This window comes from Ilyonectria robusta (genome assembly GCF_021365365.1).
Source record: "Ilyonectria robusta strain PMI_751 chromosome Unknown BGZ61scaffold_2, whole genome shotgun sequence".
NCBI classification, from domain to species: domain Eukaryota; kingdom Fungi; phylum Ascomycota; class Sordariomycetes; order Hypocreales; family Nectriaceae; genus Ilyonectria; species Ilyonectria robusta.
Genome location: NW_025764436.1, coordinates 814,517 through 834,880, shown reverse-complemented (window position 1 = coordinate 834,880; position 20,364 = coordinate 814,517). Strand labels below are relative to the sequence as shown.

At 56.6% G+C, this 20,364-nt stretch overlaps 6 protein-coding genes across 6 annotated transcripts; 3 read left to right on the top strand and 3 right to left on the bottom strand.

Moving 5' to 3' along the window:
• Positions 1 to 1,308: 1,308 nt before the first annotated feature.
• BGZ61DRAFT_339667 (uncharacterized protein) lies at positions 1,309 to 5,208 on the bottom strand (the record flags this gene model as incomplete). Its single annotated transcript, XM_046239251.1, has 3 exons — positions 1,309 to 1,979; positions 2,033 to 4,650; positions 4,988 to 5,208. 3 exons carry the CDS (start codon positions 5,206 to 5,208, stop codon positions 1,309 to 1,311), a joined length of 3,510 nt encoding a protein of 1,169 aa, XP_046110429.1.
• Positions 5,209 to 7,024: 1,816 nt separating this feature from the next.
• Positions 7,025 to 8,865, top strand: BGZ61DRAFT_440614 (uncharacterized protein). The gene has a single exon (XM_046244500.1). It carries the CDS (start codon positions 7,267 to 7,269, stop codon positions 8,800 to 8,802), a length of 1,536 nt encoding a protein of 511 aa, XP_046110428.1. The 5' UTR covers positions 7,025 to 7,266; the 3' UTR covers positions 8,803 to 8,865.
• BGZ61DRAFT_409911 (uncharacterized protein) lies at positions 8,866 to 13,529 on the bottom strand. Its single transcript, XM_046243231.1, has 5 exons — positions 13,199 to 13,529; positions 12,474 to 13,074; positions 11,413 to 12,425; positions 11,122 to 11,359; positions 8,866 to 10,527 (listed from the first exon to the last, which is right to left on the bottom strand). The coding sequence occupies exons 1-5, from the start codon at positions 13,268 to 13,270 to the stop codon at positions 9,038 to 9,040; spliced, it is 3,414 nt and encodes a 1,137-aa protein (XP_046110427.1). The 5' UTR covers positions 13,271 to 13,529; the 3' UTR covers positions 8,866 to 9,037.
• Positions 13,530 to 14,092: 563 nt separating this feature from the next.
• On the top strand, positions 14,093 to 15,053 carry BGZ61DRAFT_341294 (chorismate mutase; the record flags this gene model as incomplete). The annotated part of the gene is made up of 3 exons (XM_046239389.1): positions 14,093 to 14,163; positions 14,218 to 14,362; positions 14,385 to 15,053. 3 exons carry the CDS (start codon positions 14,093 to 14,095, stop codon positions 15,051 to 15,053), a joined length of 885 nt encoding a protein of 294 aa, XP_046110426.1.
• Positions 15,054 to 15,059: 6 nt separating this feature from the next.
• Positions 15,060 to 15,974, bottom strand: BGZ61DRAFT_526689 (p21-C-terminal region-binding protein-domain-containing protein; the record flags this gene model as incomplete). The annotated part of the gene is made up of 2 exons (XM_046253001.1): positions 15,060 to 15,830; positions 15,885 to 15,974. The coding sequence occupies 2 exons, from the start codon at positions 15,972 to 15,974 to the stop codon at positions 15,060 to 15,062; spliced, it is 861 nt and encodes a 286-aa protein (XP_046110425.1).
• A 332-nt stretch (positions 15,975 to 16,306) lies between these two features.
• BGZ61DRAFT_440607 (uncharacterized protein) lies at positions 16,307 to 18,622 on the top strand. Its single transcript, XM_046244499.1, has 3 exons — positions 16,307 to 17,059; positions 17,109 to 17,562; positions 17,616 to 18,622. The coding sequence occupies exons 1-3, from the start codon at positions 16,562 to 16,564 to the stop codon at positions 18,491 to 18,493; spliced, it is 1,830 nt and encodes a 609-aa protein (XP_046110424.1). The 5' UTR covers positions 16,307 to 16,561; the 3' UTR covers positions 18,494 to 18,622.
• Positions 18,623 to 20,364: the final 1,742 nt, after the last annotated feature.

Here is a 20,364-nt window from a genome sequence, read left to right as displayed (position 1 = left end):
CACACACGCCGGCACCCAGCGAATGCTACCAAAAAAGCCTCCCTGCACGCCCTGAGAGGCAGCCTTGGCTACCTACAGCCGCCTTTTCGCCATCGCCGTCGCCGTAGCGCCAGCTTCTCCAATGCCCTTTACAGCGCATCATGCCGGTTTCCCCATCCCCGCCAAACAGGACGAACTCAACCTCTCGTATTCTCCCCTCTTAGACCCGTCGCCCGTTAGCGCGCCGGCTGTGGCACGCCCGCGCGTGTGGCGTGTACCGGCAGGGCGCTACCGATCCCCGGGCGAGGCGGCTTCTTATGTTTTAAGGCGTCAGCTTGCCCGTTGACGTGCGTCCTACCTCAAAGCGGTATGATATAGGGCTAGCAATCGTAGGATGACATACGTAGTAGGTGGGGAATCTTCATTCCTTCTTTTTTTTCACCGTGGCTTGTATGCCTTGAGAAGGGCTTCGCATAGGACCATCCGAGCTGTGGTGCGTATTTATCTGCTGCCACAACTACCCTCCCGGGCACCGCATGTGCTCCATACCTGCACTCGAATCCATGTCCCAACTTAATCCAAGATATCATGGTCGTACTATGCACTACTCCATGGCCATAATGACGCCAGTGCGACCCCTAGTTGGATGTTTTAGCTCCCCCATCGCACTGCCGATCATTTTAGGGCTAGAGAGCTGCTGGGGCGCTTCCCAGCACTCTTCGCATTGCCTCTTGTCACTCGGCGTCGAGCTCTAGGGTAACCGAGAACGCCTAGCATCACCACCAGTCCGCCCAACTGCGAACCATAGGTACCTAGTTTCTAGTTTCCCACACCCATCGACGTTGTGCCTCGCCGTTTGATTCACTACCAAGGCACCCACTTTGCGGAATACAGGCAGCATGGATCAGTCTGGACCTTGAAAATATCTTCACCTTGACTCGGCACTGCGTCCTGACTAACACCTATCGTGTCGTGGCGGCTGCTGCATTCCCGCTCAGCCTCCCCCGGCATCTGTCCATGCAGGAACCTCCACCGCTCTCCACCCTCCACCCGGAGAGTCCTTGGTTCTTCGTCCTTGATGAGGCCGTGCTAGCCGTGTATGCACATCACACTGCCATTGTCAGACGGCATCCCCCGGCCCCTCCAACGAGGCAATGACCTCACTCGCCACACTCCATCGAATCGGATCTCTGCTCGGGAGGCCGCACGGTTCGCACACTCACTCTCAGGAACAAACTGGGCACATGTGTGTCTTGACAAAGAAACACGGGGTCCGCTGAATCCCCTAAAGCGTGTTGTGCTGTAATATACAATCATAATCTATGTCCCCTACTCGGGTATCTTGTTGTTGGCTTCCTTAGCCCTAGCCTTCTTCCCCATCACTTCCTTCAGCACTCGCAGCTTCTCCTCCGTCACTCTAATCGCCTCTTCCACCTCCCTCTCATCCATCCGAGCCTCCCTAAGACCCTCTTCTACAGTTCTTGGCTCTACAGCCCGCTTTCGGACAGTCACTCGATCCGCATTCAGCCGGTCCATCCCGACTCGCTCCTCCAGCCACTCCCATAGTTCGCTGTCCTCTCTTCGCCAAATTTCATCATACGCCGCGAGCCTCTCGGGCCTGTACATACCAATGTCTTGAGGGCTGCTGCTCGGTGTGAACCCGAACCCGAACCACGTAGCAACAAGTAAGCCCACGAGAAGTCCATACATGACATTACCCGTGAGAAGGGGTTGGATGATGTCGGCGATGGGTTCCAGAAGCCCTCGCACCGGCTCAAGAGCCCCCCAGCTTTTCTTATCAGGCCGCTTTGGCGCGTGGTTTTCCACGATGCCTGTTGGAACATGTGTCGTCCTTGCCTTCTTGCCCTTCTTCCTCCCCTTCATTGCGGAGGGGAGGGGGGTGGGAGCTGCGGGTCGCGTCGACACAGCAGACTTGAGTGCTGCAAATAGGTCCTTGCAGAACTGTACCTGGCCATCGTTGGCACCCTTCTCGATGGGGCCTGTAGACTATTAGCAACCATATTACAGCCTCTGACCCAAATATTCCACTTACCCTTTAGCCAACTCTTGCCCGTCCACTCGATAGTACAGTTGACTTGTAATCGAGTGGCATTGTTCTCAGCCCAAGAGAAACAGTATTTTGTCTTGACGCTAAAAACATTTCCACTCGGCACATCTGGGGTCTGTGTTGAAACGGTGAGGCTGATTGCCTTTTCGTAATCGAGGTTGTCCAGTGTCTCAGTAACGATACACTTGGTCTGCTTCGGCCCAATCGCACCATTCAGAGGTTTAATGTAGGTGTAGTTGCGACTTCGGTCCTCGAGACTCAATCCCTTCTTTTCGTCCATTTGCAGATCGAAACATTTTTGTTCTCCAGTCAGCCACTGGATCATCCAATTGACGGAAGCTTGGCCAAACACCAAGTTGAACACTTTGCCGATGGGAGCGGGAATGACGTCGTCCCCAACCACCCTGTCGTAATGTGTTGCCGAATCGCCGCAGTCTGTCGGCGCATGCGCGGCTGGACCTGGGAAATCTGCAGAAGTTCCTGAAGTAGCTGGGGCATCCTCCGACGTGCCGCCGTTTGCTGGAGCTACTCCAGACGCCTTTCTTGATGCAGATTTCTCCGCTTCTCCCTCGCCGCCGTTGCCTTCGTTGAGACTGGCATTGTGCATCTCCTCGTGGATGTCTTCATCGTAGTATTCTTCCTCATCGTCTTCGCCGTCGCTCTCATCATCTGAATCGGAACCGGCGTGATCCTCCTCGACGCCCGGCGGCTCGGCATCAACCTTCTCCGTCTTATCGCCGCCAGTCCCCTCTAACCGGACTCCATTGAGAGTACTCTTCAACGTCGGATGACCCAGCTTCCAGATGTTGACAATCAGGTCGTAGGTAGCATCTCGGCTTGTAAAGCTGGCGAAGATGTGCTTCGCATGTAGTGTTGTTACCATCAGGCCATTTTTGAAGACGAGCGCTGTGCTACGCTTCTCGACCGAAACTATCTCGTCGAAGCTCATAACAAGCGTAGTGGTCCATCCAAAAATATTGCTGCTGAAGCATAGGTGACCTTCTGAGACGTAGAGCCGGCCATGCGCGAGAATCTCCCTCTGCAAGGCACAGCTATAGTCCTCAATAAGGTAGTCATCATCAGGCACGCTCTTGAATAAATCATGGAAATCGCGATTTCTCTTTTTGCTGGCGATGGCGAAGCCGGTCAGCTTGGGGACACTGATGTTCGGATGAGCCAACGAGCTGTTAGCGGCTACGATGGCTGCCCCTATGGTATTACCAGTGGTAACAGAGCTGCCGCGCTTTCTGTGAGGCTGCTTCAGGGCACTTCGGAGACTTGACGTTCGTTGCACTCCGTTGGTCTTGTCGACGAAGTCAGGGGGCGGGGGGGTTCGGTCGCCACTGGCTTCATACAGCGACCTAGGCCGACTGAACATATCGTCAGGGACGAGTTCCACTGGGGTTACCGGCGAGTCGACCGGTGCCGACTCGGATCGGGCCCGTGTATCGACCATGTCGGGGAATCTGTTACTCATCGGGGTGCCAACGGAGCTGGGAGGTTCGCCGAGACCGAGTTGGCTAAGGCTTAGCTCACCAGCACCGAGGGTTTGCACTGCGGATTGCCTGTGATCCTTGGGGCCTTCCATCGAAGTGTGTGCTCGCGTAATGGTAGGTACAGGTGTTGATTCAGCCTGACCCTCTGTCTCACTAGGCTCTGATAGATCTTGAGTTTTGGGAGTCGGGGTCTTTCCTTTATTGGCACCAAGGCCAATACCGGTGTTCTGGATGTTGCTGAAGGTGCTTGCGGCGTTCTGAGCAACGGATATCATAGACGAGAAGAAGCCTGTTGTGGGAGTTGCGCTTGCGGTCGTCTCACCAGTCTCTGGGGTTGGCGACAGAGGAGCCGAGACGATGTTGGATAGCTTGCTGGGGCCGATGTTGACAGATCCTGATCGACTCCTTCGGTGCGCATTCATATTCCGCGAAGGGGAAGTGCCATTTGTGCTCGAGCCAGGCCCCGGAGCGTTCCAGAATGACTTCCGGTCAGGGGACGATTGTGCCGACGAGTGGGCGAACTCGGTGGGCGTCGGCGGCGTGTTGACGATGACGGGGGCAGGTTTATCCCCGGTCGGCGGAGTTCGAGGAGGGAGTGCTGTGTCGACCTTTGGCTGCACTCTCGACCGCTTGTCGGAGGGAGCAACTTTGGCTGGTGCAGGTGGCTCGATTATTGGCGGGACTTTCGGGTGATTGGGGTCCGCGCTTGGGGTGGCCTGTTGCTTGCCGGACTTAGGCGGTGGGTGAGAGTCGTCAGGCAGCTGTCGTTCAGGGCTGGAGTTGGTGCTCTTCTTCCCCTTGAATATCCCCTTGAACTTGCCCCCGGGCGACGGTGACCGGCGTTTGGGGTTGTGGGGAGGTAGCAAGCTTGTCTTGCTCCGACGGACCCGGAGTTCCTTGGGTTCCTTGGACTCGATCGAGACGGATCGTTTGGATGGGAAAGTCGAAGACTTGGACGCACTGCTGTTGGAGTCGACGTCGGTGGCTGGAGATGTAACTTCGACAAAATGGCCCGCTTGGATGATGGGGGAGGATGTCGTTAGGTAGCCGATCTGGGATGGATGGGTTGAAAGGGTGGCCGCTCGTGGTAGGGATCTAGAAGAGGCCCTGTCTTTGTCAGAAGGCCGCAGGCAGGTACAGGAGCAGAGGCATAAATAAAAGAGGCGTCAAGTCTCTAAACTGTAAAACGGGCAAAGGCAATCCACAGAATACTCTAAAGGCAATCGAGGAAAGATATGCCTATAAATGCACCACACGTGGGATGACGGCGGAGGCTGACTGGGATTGGGGGGTGTTTCTCGGTGTCTTGGGCGTCGCAGCACGGGAAAATGCGAGGCTGACAGTCGGTTGGGGTTCCACAACGACGACAGTAGCAACCACAGGGAACAGGAGGCAGAAAAAGGGCCGGGGGCGATGCACAGAGATGGATCTAAATCAAACTCACGGTTCGGGATCGGATTCGTACGAGCCATAGCTTCTGGATTCTTCGTCGTCGGCTAGGTTGGTTGAGAGTGTGCTTGCCAGCGTCTCGCGACTCTCCTTCGCACGGCCGCGGACATCGTCGTCCTGGCCCGGCGCCTCCGCGTCTCGCTCTTGTTTCTTTCGGAGGCGCTTGGAGGATATGGACTTGGGGAGGAGCTTGTTCAGCCCGTTGTTGTTTTCCATTGTCGGTCGTCGTACGATTGGGCGGGGGACGACGAGGTGGAGGAGGAGCAACGTCGAGATTCAGGACCGGTGGACTGGCCACGGTTGTCTGCGAGGATGCGGCAACGGTTGTCGACGGCAGGACACAGGTCGGCGGGCGAGGTCTGGAAGGGAACCTAAGCGACTCGTAATATCGCGTTGCCTCGCAAGCCGGCGGGTCCGAGCCGGAGGAGCTGGGGAGCTGGGGAGCTATTTGGAGCTGGTCAGCTTGGGATCCCAGGTTCTTGGTTGACGTCGTCGGTTTGGCGCAGAATGTTGTCCTGCTGGGTACCGAGCCTAGCTGGATGCGCTCCACTGGCAAGTCGGGAACCACGGAACCAGTCGGCGGCTGAGGTGCTGAAAGGCGCTCTGTACCAGGGCTGAGGACCCTGAGGATGGTACAGAAAGGAAGAGGTTGGATTGATTCGTTTCAAGGGGAGAATTGCGGGAGACGGAGAGGCAACGACGGCTTGCAACCCTGAGTGCATTCAGCGTCGTAACTTTCAAGCCCCCAAACCCGAGTGCGAGCCCCCCTGTTTGGCGTTCTAGGCGTCCGCTGGGTGGGGGGCGCCAATGGGAGGGCTTTTGGCGATCCTTGAAGCTGTCGCCAGCCCGCTCTGGACCCTCTCTGGATCCTCTCAGCTCCCGTACTTCGTACTTCGTATTGGTTTCGTGTCGGGCGCTGGGACCGGTCGTGTCGTGAGAATGAATACGCGGGTTCGGAGTTGGCCAGGTTCTGCCCGGTGGCAGTGACCGATGTTTCCTCGGGTGTTTATTTCGGTCGAGGCCGGGGTGTCGTCCGGATGAGGAGATTAGCAGTGGCTATATATTGATGGTTCTGGGGAGGGGGGTTGCTGTAAACGGATAAAATAGATTGGGAGGCTGAAGAGAGCGGGCATCAACAGTAGCTGCTGGGGACTAAGATATGAATGACGACGGTCACGCTGGAGACATCCTAATAGGGAAAGACTCGATTCATCACGGGATAATGCCGTGTCGTGAGCTGTAAATAATTGGCCGCATATATCGCCTTCTTGGACAGGTTGCGTGGTTCTCTGGGTGTCAGCGGCCATCGGGTTGATTGGGTTGGCGTCTTGAGCTGTTCCGTCTTGGCTCAAGTCAATGCTGTCATTTGTGTCTGGGCGGATAAATTGAGTGGATGAAGATCCCCGTGCACTGCGGCTTGTGGCAATCAAGGAACGGCTTGACCCGCTGTTCGCCCAACTCCAGGGTAACGAATCGCCTTATTTGCGTCAATCACTCGAGCTGCTGGTGCTCCGGTGCGTGCTGTAGGGTTACGCTGTAGAAGTGGACGAGAATACGCCTCACATCGGGTATCGATCCGAGTGTCCCATCAGCCTCGAAAGTAAAGAGGAGTACTTAGCCAGCCCCAAATCTCAAAGTAGTAAATGCCCCCTGTAATGAGGCTTGGAGAGAGATTAACCAGGTCAAGACGGCGAACCTCCTCAAAACCTACCCAGCCTTTGGGTCCCGTAGCTGTCTTGGTAAGTTCCCTTTTCCCACAATCCGGTGATACCAAGACGATATTCCCCATCTTTGACATCACTTACCCGCTCCCCCACAGCGCTCCGCTCCCTGAGCGAACCCCGCCAAGCGCTACCAGCGATCGTTTTGGGCCGGAGTCTTTGGCCATCGGAATGGCGGGATCTTTTGGCCGAATGCATCAAGTGACTCGAAAGCAAGCGGACAGGATCACGCTTTGACAACCATAGCTTCCACCGGAAAGAGGGAAACGGAGAAAATTAGAATACCCTTGAAAGAAATAGATGGAATAAAACGTTGAACATTTTCCCCAACAGCACCGCTTGTCTGGCTCTCTACAGCTTGCCCCTAAGAGCATGTTGAAGGCCACACACTCTATAGAGGTACTTGTACCCCATTAAACTTCCCGTTATCGTGCGGATTGCAACTCCCCCACACTTCCTCATCCCCAACCAACACCACTTTACCGTGCCACCAACCATCCCACGGACGGATCATCTACGCCCCAGAGCGCTCTTCCATCTCCCGTATGGAACCATGGATTCTTCGCCTCTCGTAAAGGCGCACGACCACGCGCGCGCCGCCGCCATCGCAACCCGCCATTCCTCCGACACCGTGGTAGCAATCGGCGAGCACACCCAGGCTGCCGGCGAGTTTGCTCGCGCCTCCAGGACTACCTCCAGCGTCGAGGCCCTCCGAACCCTCAAGCTCCTCGAAGAACACCACCGAAAGCTCGCCGAGATCCTCAAGCTCCCCTCCGAACCGACCTCGCAGTCCAGCGATGCCGACCAGAACGAGAAGTCCTCGGACAAAGACCAGACCAGCCAAGATGCCCATACCAAGAAGGACTCTGCGGCGGAGTCGTCGGCATCCAAGAAGCTGAGCCCACCTACACAGCGCCGGTATGCCTCCCGCGAAATGTCATCATCCATCGCAAGCAACCTGGCCACGGCCCGAGGCATTCGATCCAAGTATAGAGGCCAGCCGCTCGCTCCCAGCGTGTCCAACGATCAGGCGCCCGGCAACGTCGATGCGCTCTCTCGCCCACATGGGCCCCAGGCCAAGATGCAGAATATAATTGACCACCAGCCCGGAAAGCCCACCTGGGTCCCTCCGGCTTCGTCGCAGCAACGGTCCGAGAGTCACGGCAAGAACACTGCGTCCCCACGACCCGATGCTGCTTCGGCCGTGGTCGACGATGGGGGATATACTCGCTTTTACAATACCTTCGGGAGCCTGATCAACAAGATCTCGGCTCCCCTGGCCTTTGCTGGACTGCCACTGATCCAGGAGGAGTCGGTCACGCCAGAGCAGCCGGAGACCCCCGAGACATCCCCTACAAAGCGTAGTCATCTCAAGGCCTCGCCATCCAAGATCCTGGAACCAGACCTATCCAAGATCTACTCGAGGGCAACTATGCAAGCATTGGCTAGGGAAGGCCACGGTCCCAATGATTCATTCTACGTTGTGCCCACGACAGGTCACACCATGTCGTATGCCAATATCTTGAGCTTCGCCGAGAAGGAAAAGAGACGCCTTGGGGCTTCGTCACACACTGAATTTCTCAACGCGCCTGAGGATGACGATGACGACTTCGTTGATGCTCGAGAGGCCCCTGCTCCCCTATCTCCTGGAGCCAAGCGTCGTATCGGCCGCGCAAACACTGACAGGGAACTCAACAACACCATAGAAGAACTATATACAGAGAACAAGTCACTCAAGGACATGCTCGACAAGCTCACCAAACGCCTCCACGCTTTTGAAGCAAGTGCTCAAAATTCTGCCATGGCTCTTGCTGAGAGCTACCGTCTGATGCGTCCCGGGTCCCCCACGGCGGTTAGCAAGACCAGCGATGAGGCCATCCGCAAGAAGAACCAAGAGATGGAGGAGCAACTTGCGTCCGCGGTGAAGCAGATGGAGCGGCTTGAGAAGGACAACAGAAAGATGCAGAAGACGCTGGATAAGTACCGCGAGAAATGGGAGGTGCTGAAGGCCGGTGCCAAGGCACGTAGGGAGGCTCAGGGGGGAGGGGATAGTGTCGAAGATGCTGCGGCGGCTTCGGGACAAGGATAATTTGGAGGAATAGTCAGATCTCACTGCGTATTTAGTCTGGAATATATACTAGTCACGAAGGGTGCTCGTATTTCATTTCCCGCTTGAGAAACCAACTTCCGTCCCATGTATTGCGTCCTCCCCGACTAGAACTGATATCATGTGGTATGCAGCGTTGAGCTTGCCATCATAGTCGGGGAGAAGAAGACGCCCGTACTTCTCATCACCGTCTTTCTTTCTCAGAGCCGGATATCTTCTAGTTCCACCAAAAGCTTACACTGAAGCTCACACTCAGACTCCGAACATAATGCCACCACCCGATGGGAATCAGCAGCGTGTCCCCAGGCTCCAGAATACACTCCCTGTACTCGACGTCTTCCAGATCCTCCCTGACCCGCCGCACATCCTCCTCGCTCACGCCTTCCGGCAGCGGATCCCACCCCTCGATCACGCCCACGTCGAGCGCGCTGGTGTTGCTCATGTCGACGCCGTGCTCCGGGTTGCGCGGCCGCATGTGGCGCGTGGCCCCCGGCGGATACAGCCGCAGGTACTTTGCGCCGACGGCCTGGCACAGCAGGTTGTGGTAGCCGTCGGTGTGCAGCGGCGTGATGGTGCGCGCGGGGCCGAACCAGGCGTTGAGCTGCGGCACGTCGACGGGCGGCTGGTCGTGCGAGGCCGAGAGCGGGTGGCCGGGCACGTCGGCCCAGCAGAAGTCCGGGACGCAGATGTCGTTGCGGAGCGAGGGGATCTGCTGGAAGAGGTTGTGCTGGGCGAGGTAGCCGGTGGGCGAGGACGACGTCGTAGTTGGTGATGCGGGCTTGGGGTTGTCGACATAGCGGGTGAGGAACTCGCGGAACTGTATCAGCTCCTGGCCCCAGCCGTCGTCGACGTAGCTGCGCCCAACCTCGACAGGCACGAGGCGTCTCCCTCCGAACGTCTTGGATAACAGATACTCCGGGCTCTTCCATGGACAGTCGGTGAGGGCGGGCCAGTTCCCGATCAGGTCAGTGAGGACGATGGGCCACGGTGCCCGTCCAGGGCTGTTCATGTATTCCTCGAACTGCTCCAACGTCCACCCTGAATACCGCGGACACGCCCATTTTGACGACAGCGAAGGCCTCCCGAACGGCTCATCGGTTGAGAAGTTGTGGTGGAGTACCGAGCCTTTGCGTTGGCGTTTTGACGGCCTCTCGTCGTCGTGTTCCTCGGCACCAGACCAAACACCCTCCAGCATCTGCAACGTCTTCTCCAGCCACTGCTGTCGGCCACCGCCGCCGGCCGTGATGAGCGCCCTATCAAGCGCCTTGACAACATCATCGAGCGTGTCTTCAGGGAGAGCTTGCGCGGCGAGCAGTGGTCGTAAGAGAAGGTGATGTGTTTCCAGGATGAGTGTGTCAGTGTAGATCTGGCGCCAGATGGCCGGGAGGCGGTCGTAGCGGTAGGCGTAGAACTTGGAGTTGGCAATGGAGACCAAATCGGCAACCCTCTTCTTGAATAGCGCCTCGTCTACGCCGTGGACCGCATTGGAGTCTGCGGCTAGGGCGACATGAAGCTTGATGAGGATGCGAGCTTGCCGGGAGAGCAGCTCCGTCACAGCCACCACAGCCGGATCCCGCACGTCGTGTCCGTCTCGAGAGCATATGCTGCTACTCTGAACGTCGTCTCCATCTCCATCTCCATCCTTGAGTCCGGGTAGCCTCCCCGGCGTATTGCAGCCGTGATAAGACGGTTGCGCAACCGCATAAGCTGCATCCAGGTATCTGGTGAGCAGTTGCCCATGCGCCGCGGACCCCATGTTTCAATGCGGCGCCTAGCTAATAATCCGCGGCTTCATGCACCGAGTAACGAGGGTCGCCCTGGACTATGCGGCTTGCGGCTTTTGGCAGGTAGCATCGCTTGATGCCCAGGCCAGGGATTGATTTTGTTGAATTTGACGTTGGGAGGATGGAAGCTCCATAAGTGAATATACCTGGTAATTATTGTCGATGTGGAGAGTTGTGAGACCACCACCTTACGATATTTCCAACTCGGAACGGGCCACCTCGGGGCATTTATTTTCTAGAACAACCTTGTAATTGAGTTTAACCAAATCCCAGTAATTATCTGTCGCACGAGATCCCCCTGTAGGAGTGCCGGAATGTGGCCCTGCTTCAGATTTTCGTCTAAAGTGCTCGAGATCTGGGAACGATACGCTTCGCTCCATCGTCGCCTCTAGTTCTAGTGCTCTCGCATATCAATTCCATGTAAAGCGCGTCAAATGTTCAAATCGCTTTGAGTGGATTTTACATCTTACATATGCTCTCTAACATGTCCATATTCCAACAGTGCCGTCCCGCCTACCCTCGACTAGATATCCATCTCGTACACCTACACGCTCAACAATGGCGGGAGTCTTGCCCTCCTCGGCCGCGGTGATGCCAGCGCCGCAGTCCCATTGTCGTCCTTCGACCTTATCGTACACCTTCACTATGTCTTCGCCGGCAGCACTTACAATCCTTCGTGTATCAAACATCATGCTGGTGACGGGGTTGTCATACGCATAAGCGTCGTAGATGGACCCTGTCCGGAGATCCCATATCTAGCTCAACGTTAGCGCACAATTCCATCACCACAAGAGAGAGAACAACTTACTCTAATGCTTCTGTCCGCACTTCCAGTAACCAAGTGGACATCATCAAACTGCAAGCATGTCACGGCATCGGTGTGCCCAACTAGACTTCGATGGACTTGTCCACTCCGGAGATCCCACAGGCGGACCATACCATCAGCAGTACCGCACGCGAGGGCAGTCTCAAACACTTGCAGGGCGCCCACAAAGTCTGCCGAGCTAGACTGGGATCGTCCAGTTGGCCTCCAGGTGCTTTCGTTATTGCCGAGGTTGGCCGCGGCTGCCCACATTACGTCCAATGTTTGCACGCAGCGACCCTTCTCTAGATCCCAGTGGCGGATAGTCTTGTCTGCGGAGCCTGATACCAAAACATCTCCGCGGAAGTGAAGTGCGGTGATCTCGTCCACATGTGCCTCGAGGGTGAAGAGCGGGCAGTCGGCCATGCTGCCCGGAGGAGGCTCAAGATGATCGTCGGCTCCGAACGCGATGGCATCCTCGTCCTCATCATCTTTCCCGAGTCCACCGTGCGGGTCGTATTGCGCCCTGCTGAGATCCCACAGCTTGATCGTGGCATCCATGGATCCTGTCGCTAGAATATTGTCTTCAACCTGCAGAGTGCGCACTGATGCTGTATGGCCCTCTAGGAAGCCCATACACCTGCCCGCATTCAAATCCCAGACTCGAACGGTGTCATCGAGCGCAGCCGTAACCATAGTCCCGAAGGGGGCATCGAAATCCATTGCTGTGATGTTATCCTTGTGTGCACGGATTTCGCGGATGTTAGTTCCGGGCTCGAAATGCTCATGCAGTATTGGCATAGATTGTTTCCGGTGGACCTTTTTCGTTTTTCGGGAAGGCATGGTGCCATCTGAGCCAGGAAGTTTTTGGTAGACGGATTGTGACATAAATTCGGCATCGTGGTCATCAGCATCGCCGACAAGGTCCTGCTCGTCTTTCGTACGCGTGTTCCGTGCAATCTCCTCCGCCTCATCAACTAGCACCTGGGCCTCCTCTATCCGTACGTCCATATCGACAACTGGCGAGGTTAGCTTCGTGTCTTATGGCTGTCGCCATGTGCACATACCGTCATGCTCCAGCAACGCCTCATCCTGCTCCAACACGGCCAGCCGGTCCAAAATTATCCTGCGCATGCCGTGCAGGTTGGCAATCTTGTTATCGATTTCCCGAATTTCGTAGCTGGCCATGCTCTTTCGGGTGCCTAGGAGCCCAAACTCATGCAGCATGGCGGCCCTCTCCTTTTTTAGTTGTGCGAGTCGCTTTGGGCTCCCCGGCGTTGCCTCTGTATCCTCAAGCATCTTGCGTCCGCGGGAAACCCTCCGCCGGAACTTCTTGCCCTCCTCAGTCAGCTCGGGAAAGCTTGCCTGGAAGCCTTGGAAGAGGGAATATGCGTTCTCATGGTCGGGGATGTTGGCGAGCAGCTCGTCGGGAAGATACGTCAGGGCACGATGGCGAATCTCGTGGGACGAGAGCTTTGAGCGCATGAGGTCGGTCGGAGTCGTCCTGGCCATTGAGAACATGCTTCGCTGGACGGTGGGCCGCTTCATCTGCTTGTGGACCTCGGCCATTGCGGTCTGGTAGTGAGCGGCGGCGGCATCGGCGTTGGGACCCATCAGATGACTGGCTGTGGTGGTGACCTTGCGGCCAAATGCCTCGAGACCGCGGGTCTGCTTCCAATTAGCCCTATTTGCATTGGGTCATCGCGAGACGGCAATGGGTGGAGGGGCTGAGGGGAGGAGAGGGGAGGGGACGAGGGAGGTGGAATGGCGGGAGGGTGGAAGAGCGACATACCGAGACGATGGACTGGTCGTCGTCGCCGCCCATGTCGTCGGGGAAGCCATAGTTGTTCTCTGCGTCAGCCATGGCCGGGCGACTGCACGACTGTAGGGACGCAGAGCCTGATGGGTGGGGAGGAGGAGGCGGGTTGTTGGAGAGCGAAGACGGAGAGGCTTCAGATGCGAAGTCGAAGATTTGGTTTTGGTTTTGGCAGTTCGCAACGCAAGGAGATTGGCCATGACGCGCTGGGATTACCTTCCAGGTTGGGTCTTGTGCTGGGTACAGCTGGACCGAGGCGCTAATGTGGCCGGGCCTCGTTCCGCATAGGTGCTATAGAATAGGCGTTGGAGGTGTGAGAGCCCCTGTAATTGGTCCGGGGGGATCAGGTCAGTGCTGCCCGGTGAATCGCTGGCCGCTATGGGAAGAACAGTTGCTGACGGTCAGCACTATGGATAGCCTGGGAGTGGCCTGAGTGGCCTGGAACATACCTGGAGCATACCTGGAGCATACCTGGCACAGGCTGGCAGAACCCTGACGAGCCCTGTACGCGCTCCACTGCTGAGCTCTAAAAACACAAAGGCTGCCTACCCCTCGTCCCCCCTCCACAAACCCACGACTTTTTTGCGCGGGCACGGGCTAAAAAGCGGCCTCCACTGCCGGCCACCATGCCCACCATGCCCACCAACCATGCCCGCCCGCATTGAGCATTGAGTCAACTCCCGAATGCGCTTGTCCGTCCGCAATCACAGCCCGTCCCGTCATCAACTGCTTGCTTAGCCCGTCCCAGCTCCGCCCGCACTCTGCCAGACTCTCCCCTCCAAGTCGCGAGATCATCTCACGGCCTCCAGACGACAACAAGCGTGCCGGCCCGAGCCCGACGTCTCCCAATTGGCGCTGCACAGACGAAGCATGGATTCTGTCATCGACATGGCCGATGCCGCTCACGCCCTGGATCTTGACCGGATCCGCTTCCAGCTCATGTACGCTCGCCCGCCAACCCCGGCTCCCAGGAATCTTGGTGCTAACGTAGACAGCCGGCTCGAGGATACCATCACCTTTCATCTTATTGAGCGTGTGCAGTTTGCTTTGAACAGCGTAAGTTGGACGGGGCCCTGCGCTCATGCGACCCCCTGCCGCTTTCGCATCATCCCTGGACTCGCTGGACGTGCCCAACTGACTGTTGGCTTTGGCTCATTTCTAGAAAATCTACGTCCCTGGCACCCTGGATCTGCCGGATTGCGATCTGAGCTTCCTCGACTGGTACTTTTGCGAACAGGAGAAGCTGCAGTCTTTGATCCGTCGCTTCGAGTCCCCCGACGAGTACCCCTTCTTCCCGGACGCCCTACAGAAGCCCATCTTGAAGCCCCTCAACTACCCCAAGATCCTCTACGACAACGACGTCAACGTCAACGACAAGATTAAGCAGTTCTACGTCGAGAAATTCCTCCCCGCAGTGTGTCCCGACTTCGGCCGCGAGGAGCGTGGCGAGTCGCAGGAAAACTACGGTTCGACCGCAACCTGTGATATTGCTTGTCTGCAGGCTCTTTCTCGTAGGATTCACTTCGGCAAGTTCGTCGCCGAGTCCAAGTTCCGATCAGACGAAGAAACCTATATCCGCCTCATCAAGGCTGAGGATCGGGAGGGCATTGCTGAGTCCATCACCAACGCTGCGGTCGAGAAGAAGGTTCTTGAGCGTCTCCGCCTCAAGGCTCTGACCTACGGCAGAGACCCGTCGATCCCCGACGGGACCGACGGCCACGCTAAGATCAACGTCGATGCTGTGGTATCAATGTACAAGGACTTCGTTATCCCGTTGACCAAGGAAGTGGAGGTGGAGTACTTGATGCAGCGGCTGGAGCCTGCTCCTTGATGTCATTTATTGCGGAGCGCTCAAATAATCATTAACCGCCTTGATGGCACCCTGGAACTTGCCCGCCTCAATGAGAATCAAGTGTCCCTGTGCCTTAACGCCCATCTCTTGGAATGCCCGCTTGCTGTCCGCTACTACCTCGTCCTCTTTTGTGTAGTTGAAGTTGCCGTATGCCACCGCGTGCTTCTGCAGCACCTCATCCTCGGCGTGGAAATAGTATATCTGAGAATCCCCCTTGGCTTTCTTACGCTTCTGGCTCTCAACATCAATCTTAGACTCAAGCTCCTGATACGTCTTTGACAAGATCAGGTAGTGAGAAAATTCGTAGGGTTCCTTGTCCTCAACGGCCGCCTCGATCTCGTCGATTAACATGGAATACAGAGGAGGCGCCAGCTCTGAGGGCATGTTGATGAGGCGCTCCGAGAAGATCAAGCCAATATGCTTGCCGGCATTCACCAACGAAGGGATAGCGGCGAGCGAAGGGTTGGCCTGGGCCTTCTCGACCAGGTATTTGAGGACGTCGCGCATGGGCTCCTTTTCCCGGTGAACAAACGTATTGAGGGCCGTGAGCATCGCATAGGCATCGGTGGCCTTTCCATCGACCTTGATCGTAGAGCCGATAGTCGGCTGGGATAGCACAAGGTCGGCGAGCGCGGACATGTTGAACAGATTGGCGTCGACGTCGAAGAGTTGTCGCAAGAGAGTCTTGACGCCATGGAAGTCGACTTCGGCGTCGTAGTTGAACCACTCGAAATCCACATTTACCATGTCGAAGTCCTTTACTACGTATCAGCCGGGAATCGCATGCGCCGGGCTGTCAACAACACTCACCTCGTCATCGGAGCTGTCTTCGTCCATCTTGTCCACGGAGTTGTCGATAGGCGGGGCGCCGTCAGCCTCTCTCGCTCTCTTCTTGCCCATTATGCCTCGTGAAAGTGTATAAAAGTGAGATATCCGTTATAGATCCGCCAGGATATAGGAGTAGGATCCCTTCAAAGTAGCAGAGTGAACAAGTTTGAGGTCGCAACCAACATAAATGCCAAACCGCAAACACGGCCGATGCGTCCAGCATAAATTTTGCCAACTGCCCCTCACTAACCCGATTCGGTCTGATAAGAGACATGAGCGCGGCTAGTACAGGCACGATAGGCTGCGGCTGTGCAGCCAATGCCAAGCTCCAGCGGCAGCCCCACCCCAGGAATGAGGAGACGGGGCTGAAGCTCGCCGACCGCCGTCGCAGCAGCCTGAGCCAACTTGCGTCAGCGACGAGCCACTCACACTGCGAGTGGTTGAGACACGGAGACAACTGCGACCGGCGATACCCTCATCGACCTACACAACTCATGGCCATGATTGGCGTGCGCACGGTCTGAACGTCTTCTTCCTGCCATTGCCTCGAGTCTCCACCCCGAGCTCCGTCCATCCCGACTGGCGCGCAACGTCATCTACCTCCCAGCCATCCTCGCATCATAAGTTCGACCTCACCTGCCATCCCATCACCGCCCAAGATGGATTACAGCGCAACAATCCACGACCCCGAAGATCCCGGCGCCTCTCCCTGGGGAAACTCGCCGGTGTCGTCTCCCACCCGAAATGCCGCTGCCTTCAACTCCCTCTCAGGCGAGGCAGCTCCCCCCTTTCCCTTCAACTCTCAGTCTTCCAATGGCCTTTCACAAGACCAGGCCGTAACTGACTCTGAATCCCTCCCACGCCCGGGAACCGCTACAACGGCATCTGGAACCGAGGGGGAGACCGAAGAGTCCCAAACGTTAAGCCTTCCCGAGTCCGAATCGGCCCCCGCGCCTCACACCTCGGCCGTTGAACAGCAACATCAACAGGGAGCTCCCATCACTGCTGAGCAAAGCCAGCCTGCCGGAACGGAAGCGCAGCTAGGCCATGACCAACAGAACCAGAAGCCGCCCCAACCACAGTTCCGACTCCAAGCCAAAATCACAGGACTCGAACGAACTGGCAAAAAGGACCCTATCCTCCGGTTTGACGTCCACGTACGATCGCATTCGCATCCTCATTGGTTTCTGCGCTAATTATGGATAGACTAATATTCAACGGTTCCGCACGACGCAATTCCGAGACGTCCGACGACTACACTCTGAATTCGTCAAGCTTGCCGAACACCTGATATCTGCGAACCCCGAGGCGCTCGTTCCCGCAGTTCCTCCTCCTCTGACATCTGCCGGAGCTGGCACGGACGAGGACGAGGCCCGGGTCAAGGCCCTAATGCAGCGATGGCTCAATTACGTCTGCGGCAACGAGGTGTTGATGAGGGACGACGAGATGGTGCTCTTCGTGGAGAGCGACTTTGGTTACAGCCCTATGGTCAAGAGAAAGCAGCCGGCTACTGGCGTTCGCCGGAAGATCCTGAAGCAGTTTGCTCCCCCACCCGATGATACCCCTGAGCTTGCGGAGGCGCGACCGGCTGTTAAGTTGTTCTATCTCGGTACTATGGACGCTGGCCACAAGGTTGATAAGTTGGTCAAGGCGCGGAGAGGTATGTGATCACCGACTTTGAGCATTTCTCACGCGGGTTCTAACGAAACACAGGTCTTGGTCTCAGCGAAGCTGACTATGGCGCAAGACTTGCAAGCATGAACGTCCAGGAGCCGCACCCTGGCCTTGCGAATGCCTACCGAAAGCTTGGAAAGGTCGTCCAGGCTGTGGGCGACTACCACGCCGCTCAGGCGACTGCCGAGGCCACGACGCTCGGCGACCCGTTCCAGCACCATTCACAGGATGCATTTATCGTCAAGGAGTCTCTTACCAACCGTCAGATCCTGATCCGGGAGTTCTTACAGGCCCAGGAGGCGACTCGGAGCAAATTGAATGCCGCCGACCGCCTGAAGGCTAGCTCCAGTGTTCGACGGGAGAAGGTCGACGAGGCGATCTCTGCCCTTGACGAAGCCCGCCAGCACGAGACGTACCTGTTCAACAAGACCAACCGCGTCACCAACAACTTGGTTCAGGAGCGTCGCAAGTGGTTCGCAAGGACCGCAGCCGACCTGCGGATGAGCATTCGGGAGTACGTGCACCGTGAGATTGAGGCAGAGCGGCGCACTCTGTCCCTCCTCGAGACCGTCCGACCCGATATCCGATCGATTGATGCCTCGGGCGGTCTGAGCCGTCTTGGCCGAGAATCGCACCCCACCGTGCGCCGCTCGAGCCTCGCAGCCAGCCAGGGACCCAAAGGCGACGCTTGGAGTGGTGTTCCGCGTCGCTCCGACGCCACCAACCGCAGTGTGTCGAGCAGCTTCATGAGCAAGGTCTCGGAGGAGGCGGATGGCGAGGAGAGCCCCGAAGCAACCCAGGGACGGTCGGGTGCGGGCGCGCGTGCAGGCGGCCTAAAGGGCGTGAATGAGGAGGACGATGAGGATCGGGTGGATGCCAGGAATGCAGCGAGTCGACTGGCGGCCAGCACCTTCTGAGCTCGTCACAGGTGGTGGGATGGTGGATAAGTGGTTGATGAACACCAAGGGCTTGGCTCAGTTTTCTCATCTCTCTCGGTAGCATCGCTCAAAGCCCATGTCATATGTAAAGTCTGTCTGTTTTTGCCGGCCGTCCCTCCATCTCGTATGCACGTGTGAAAAAAGGGCGTGGCCTGCAGCTGCATCACTCGCCCGTACGCCCGGATAGAAGCCCGGTGGTGTGCGTCAAGAGGCATGCATCTGCCGTTCGAGTCTGCCTCGATCCCTGTCCTGCCGGCGACATGTCACAGCCTGCAGCCATCACTTATCACTCGCTCGCCCCGATCTGAGCTAATGGGCGGTGAGTATCGGATCCATGGCGTGCTCCTTGGCTTCTTATCGTGCCCGATCGCGAGGCCGCTCTGAGTTGTTCGTGATATAGGTGGATTTCAGGCATCATATTCTTCCTTGCCATACACCTGTGGCTGAGGCCTTTAGTTGGAGCCACGACATTGATTTTTCGTCATTGGAGCCACCTGTAGTATATGCATCCAGAAGATTACTTATCAATTGTTAACTCAGCGCTGTGCGTTTTGTCGGAAGCATTTGGCGATACCACGAGATAAGGAATTCTGGGATCATTGGCTAAAGACTCGCCGGCGTACGACCGGTCTGATGAAGACCTTGCGGCTCGTGTTGACCGGTGGCATGTGGGAGCGTTCTAGTGAACTGTGAATGATTCATCGAGGCCGCAAATACAGGATGCAGTGTAATGTTGTCTGGCGGTAGGAGTCCATTCTAGGTCATTGAGGCATTGAGGGTTGCGGGGCGTTATCAGTTTTATGGGTTGCATCTCCAAGCGCTTGATCCAGTCGGTGGCCTTATTGACGAAGGACGACAACCGAAAGTCTCAATGCTCTTACTACTTCCAAGGCTTAGCTCAAAGGCATTTGCCAAGCCAATATCGCAATCAAAAGAACCCGGGAAAATGCTACCATCAGAAGAAACCAATGTTTTTGATATAGAAGTCCATCGCCGGTGTCGGTACTTGGGAACCTCTTTCATGAATCCATTAGGCAATTGAAGTCAGGGGGACAAGGGTCAAATATGGAATCATGACAGAAGCGCCCTATCAGATTCACCGCGGCAACACATGTTGAGTTGGTTGGGTTGCGGTGGCACTGCAGTCCCTGTCACGCAAACTAAGGGTGAAGTGAAGCAAGGGAAAATCCAACGGCAAGCATGTGCGCTCAAAAGAGAAGAAAAGGTTGGGCTGGCTGAGATGTCGGCTCTGAGGAGAGACCTGCAGACGAGTGATGACGGGGACTGGGCAGCCAACGCCAAGAATGTATCCAGACCGCCCTAGAGTTCGGAACCGCTGGATTAACTGCCAATGGTTTCTGTTAGTGCGTCAGTTGAGCGGGTCATGGCGGCCTAGCACTTTGATAGATTGATTCAAACTCCTTCGCTGCGCAAGCGCGGAAGCTTGCTGCCGTCTGTGGTGAGAGAGGAACCGAACACTATGTCATAGCGCGAAATGCTCCTGGTGAAGTTGAGAAGGGTGTTGGGGGTGGCAGTATCGTCAATGCAACTTGGACTTTCTGCCATGCTCGAGTATCGTAAACTGGCCACTTGATTGCGGTGTTCCACAACGTGGTAGCTGGATGGTGTTGATCGCTGCCCCTACCTCATCGGATATGTAGGGCAACACAACCCGGACGGGGTGTGCAGACACGCCGCCATTATGTAAATCGTGCCCAAAGGTGCAGTCGCTGTTCCGCAACAGAGACAGGGGATTAATTCTGGGCCTGAGTGCTTGAGTTGTCCTATGTAAGTACTGACAAAGCGCAGCAAGATGACGATGTCTGTGACCCCTCATTTCACATAGAGCC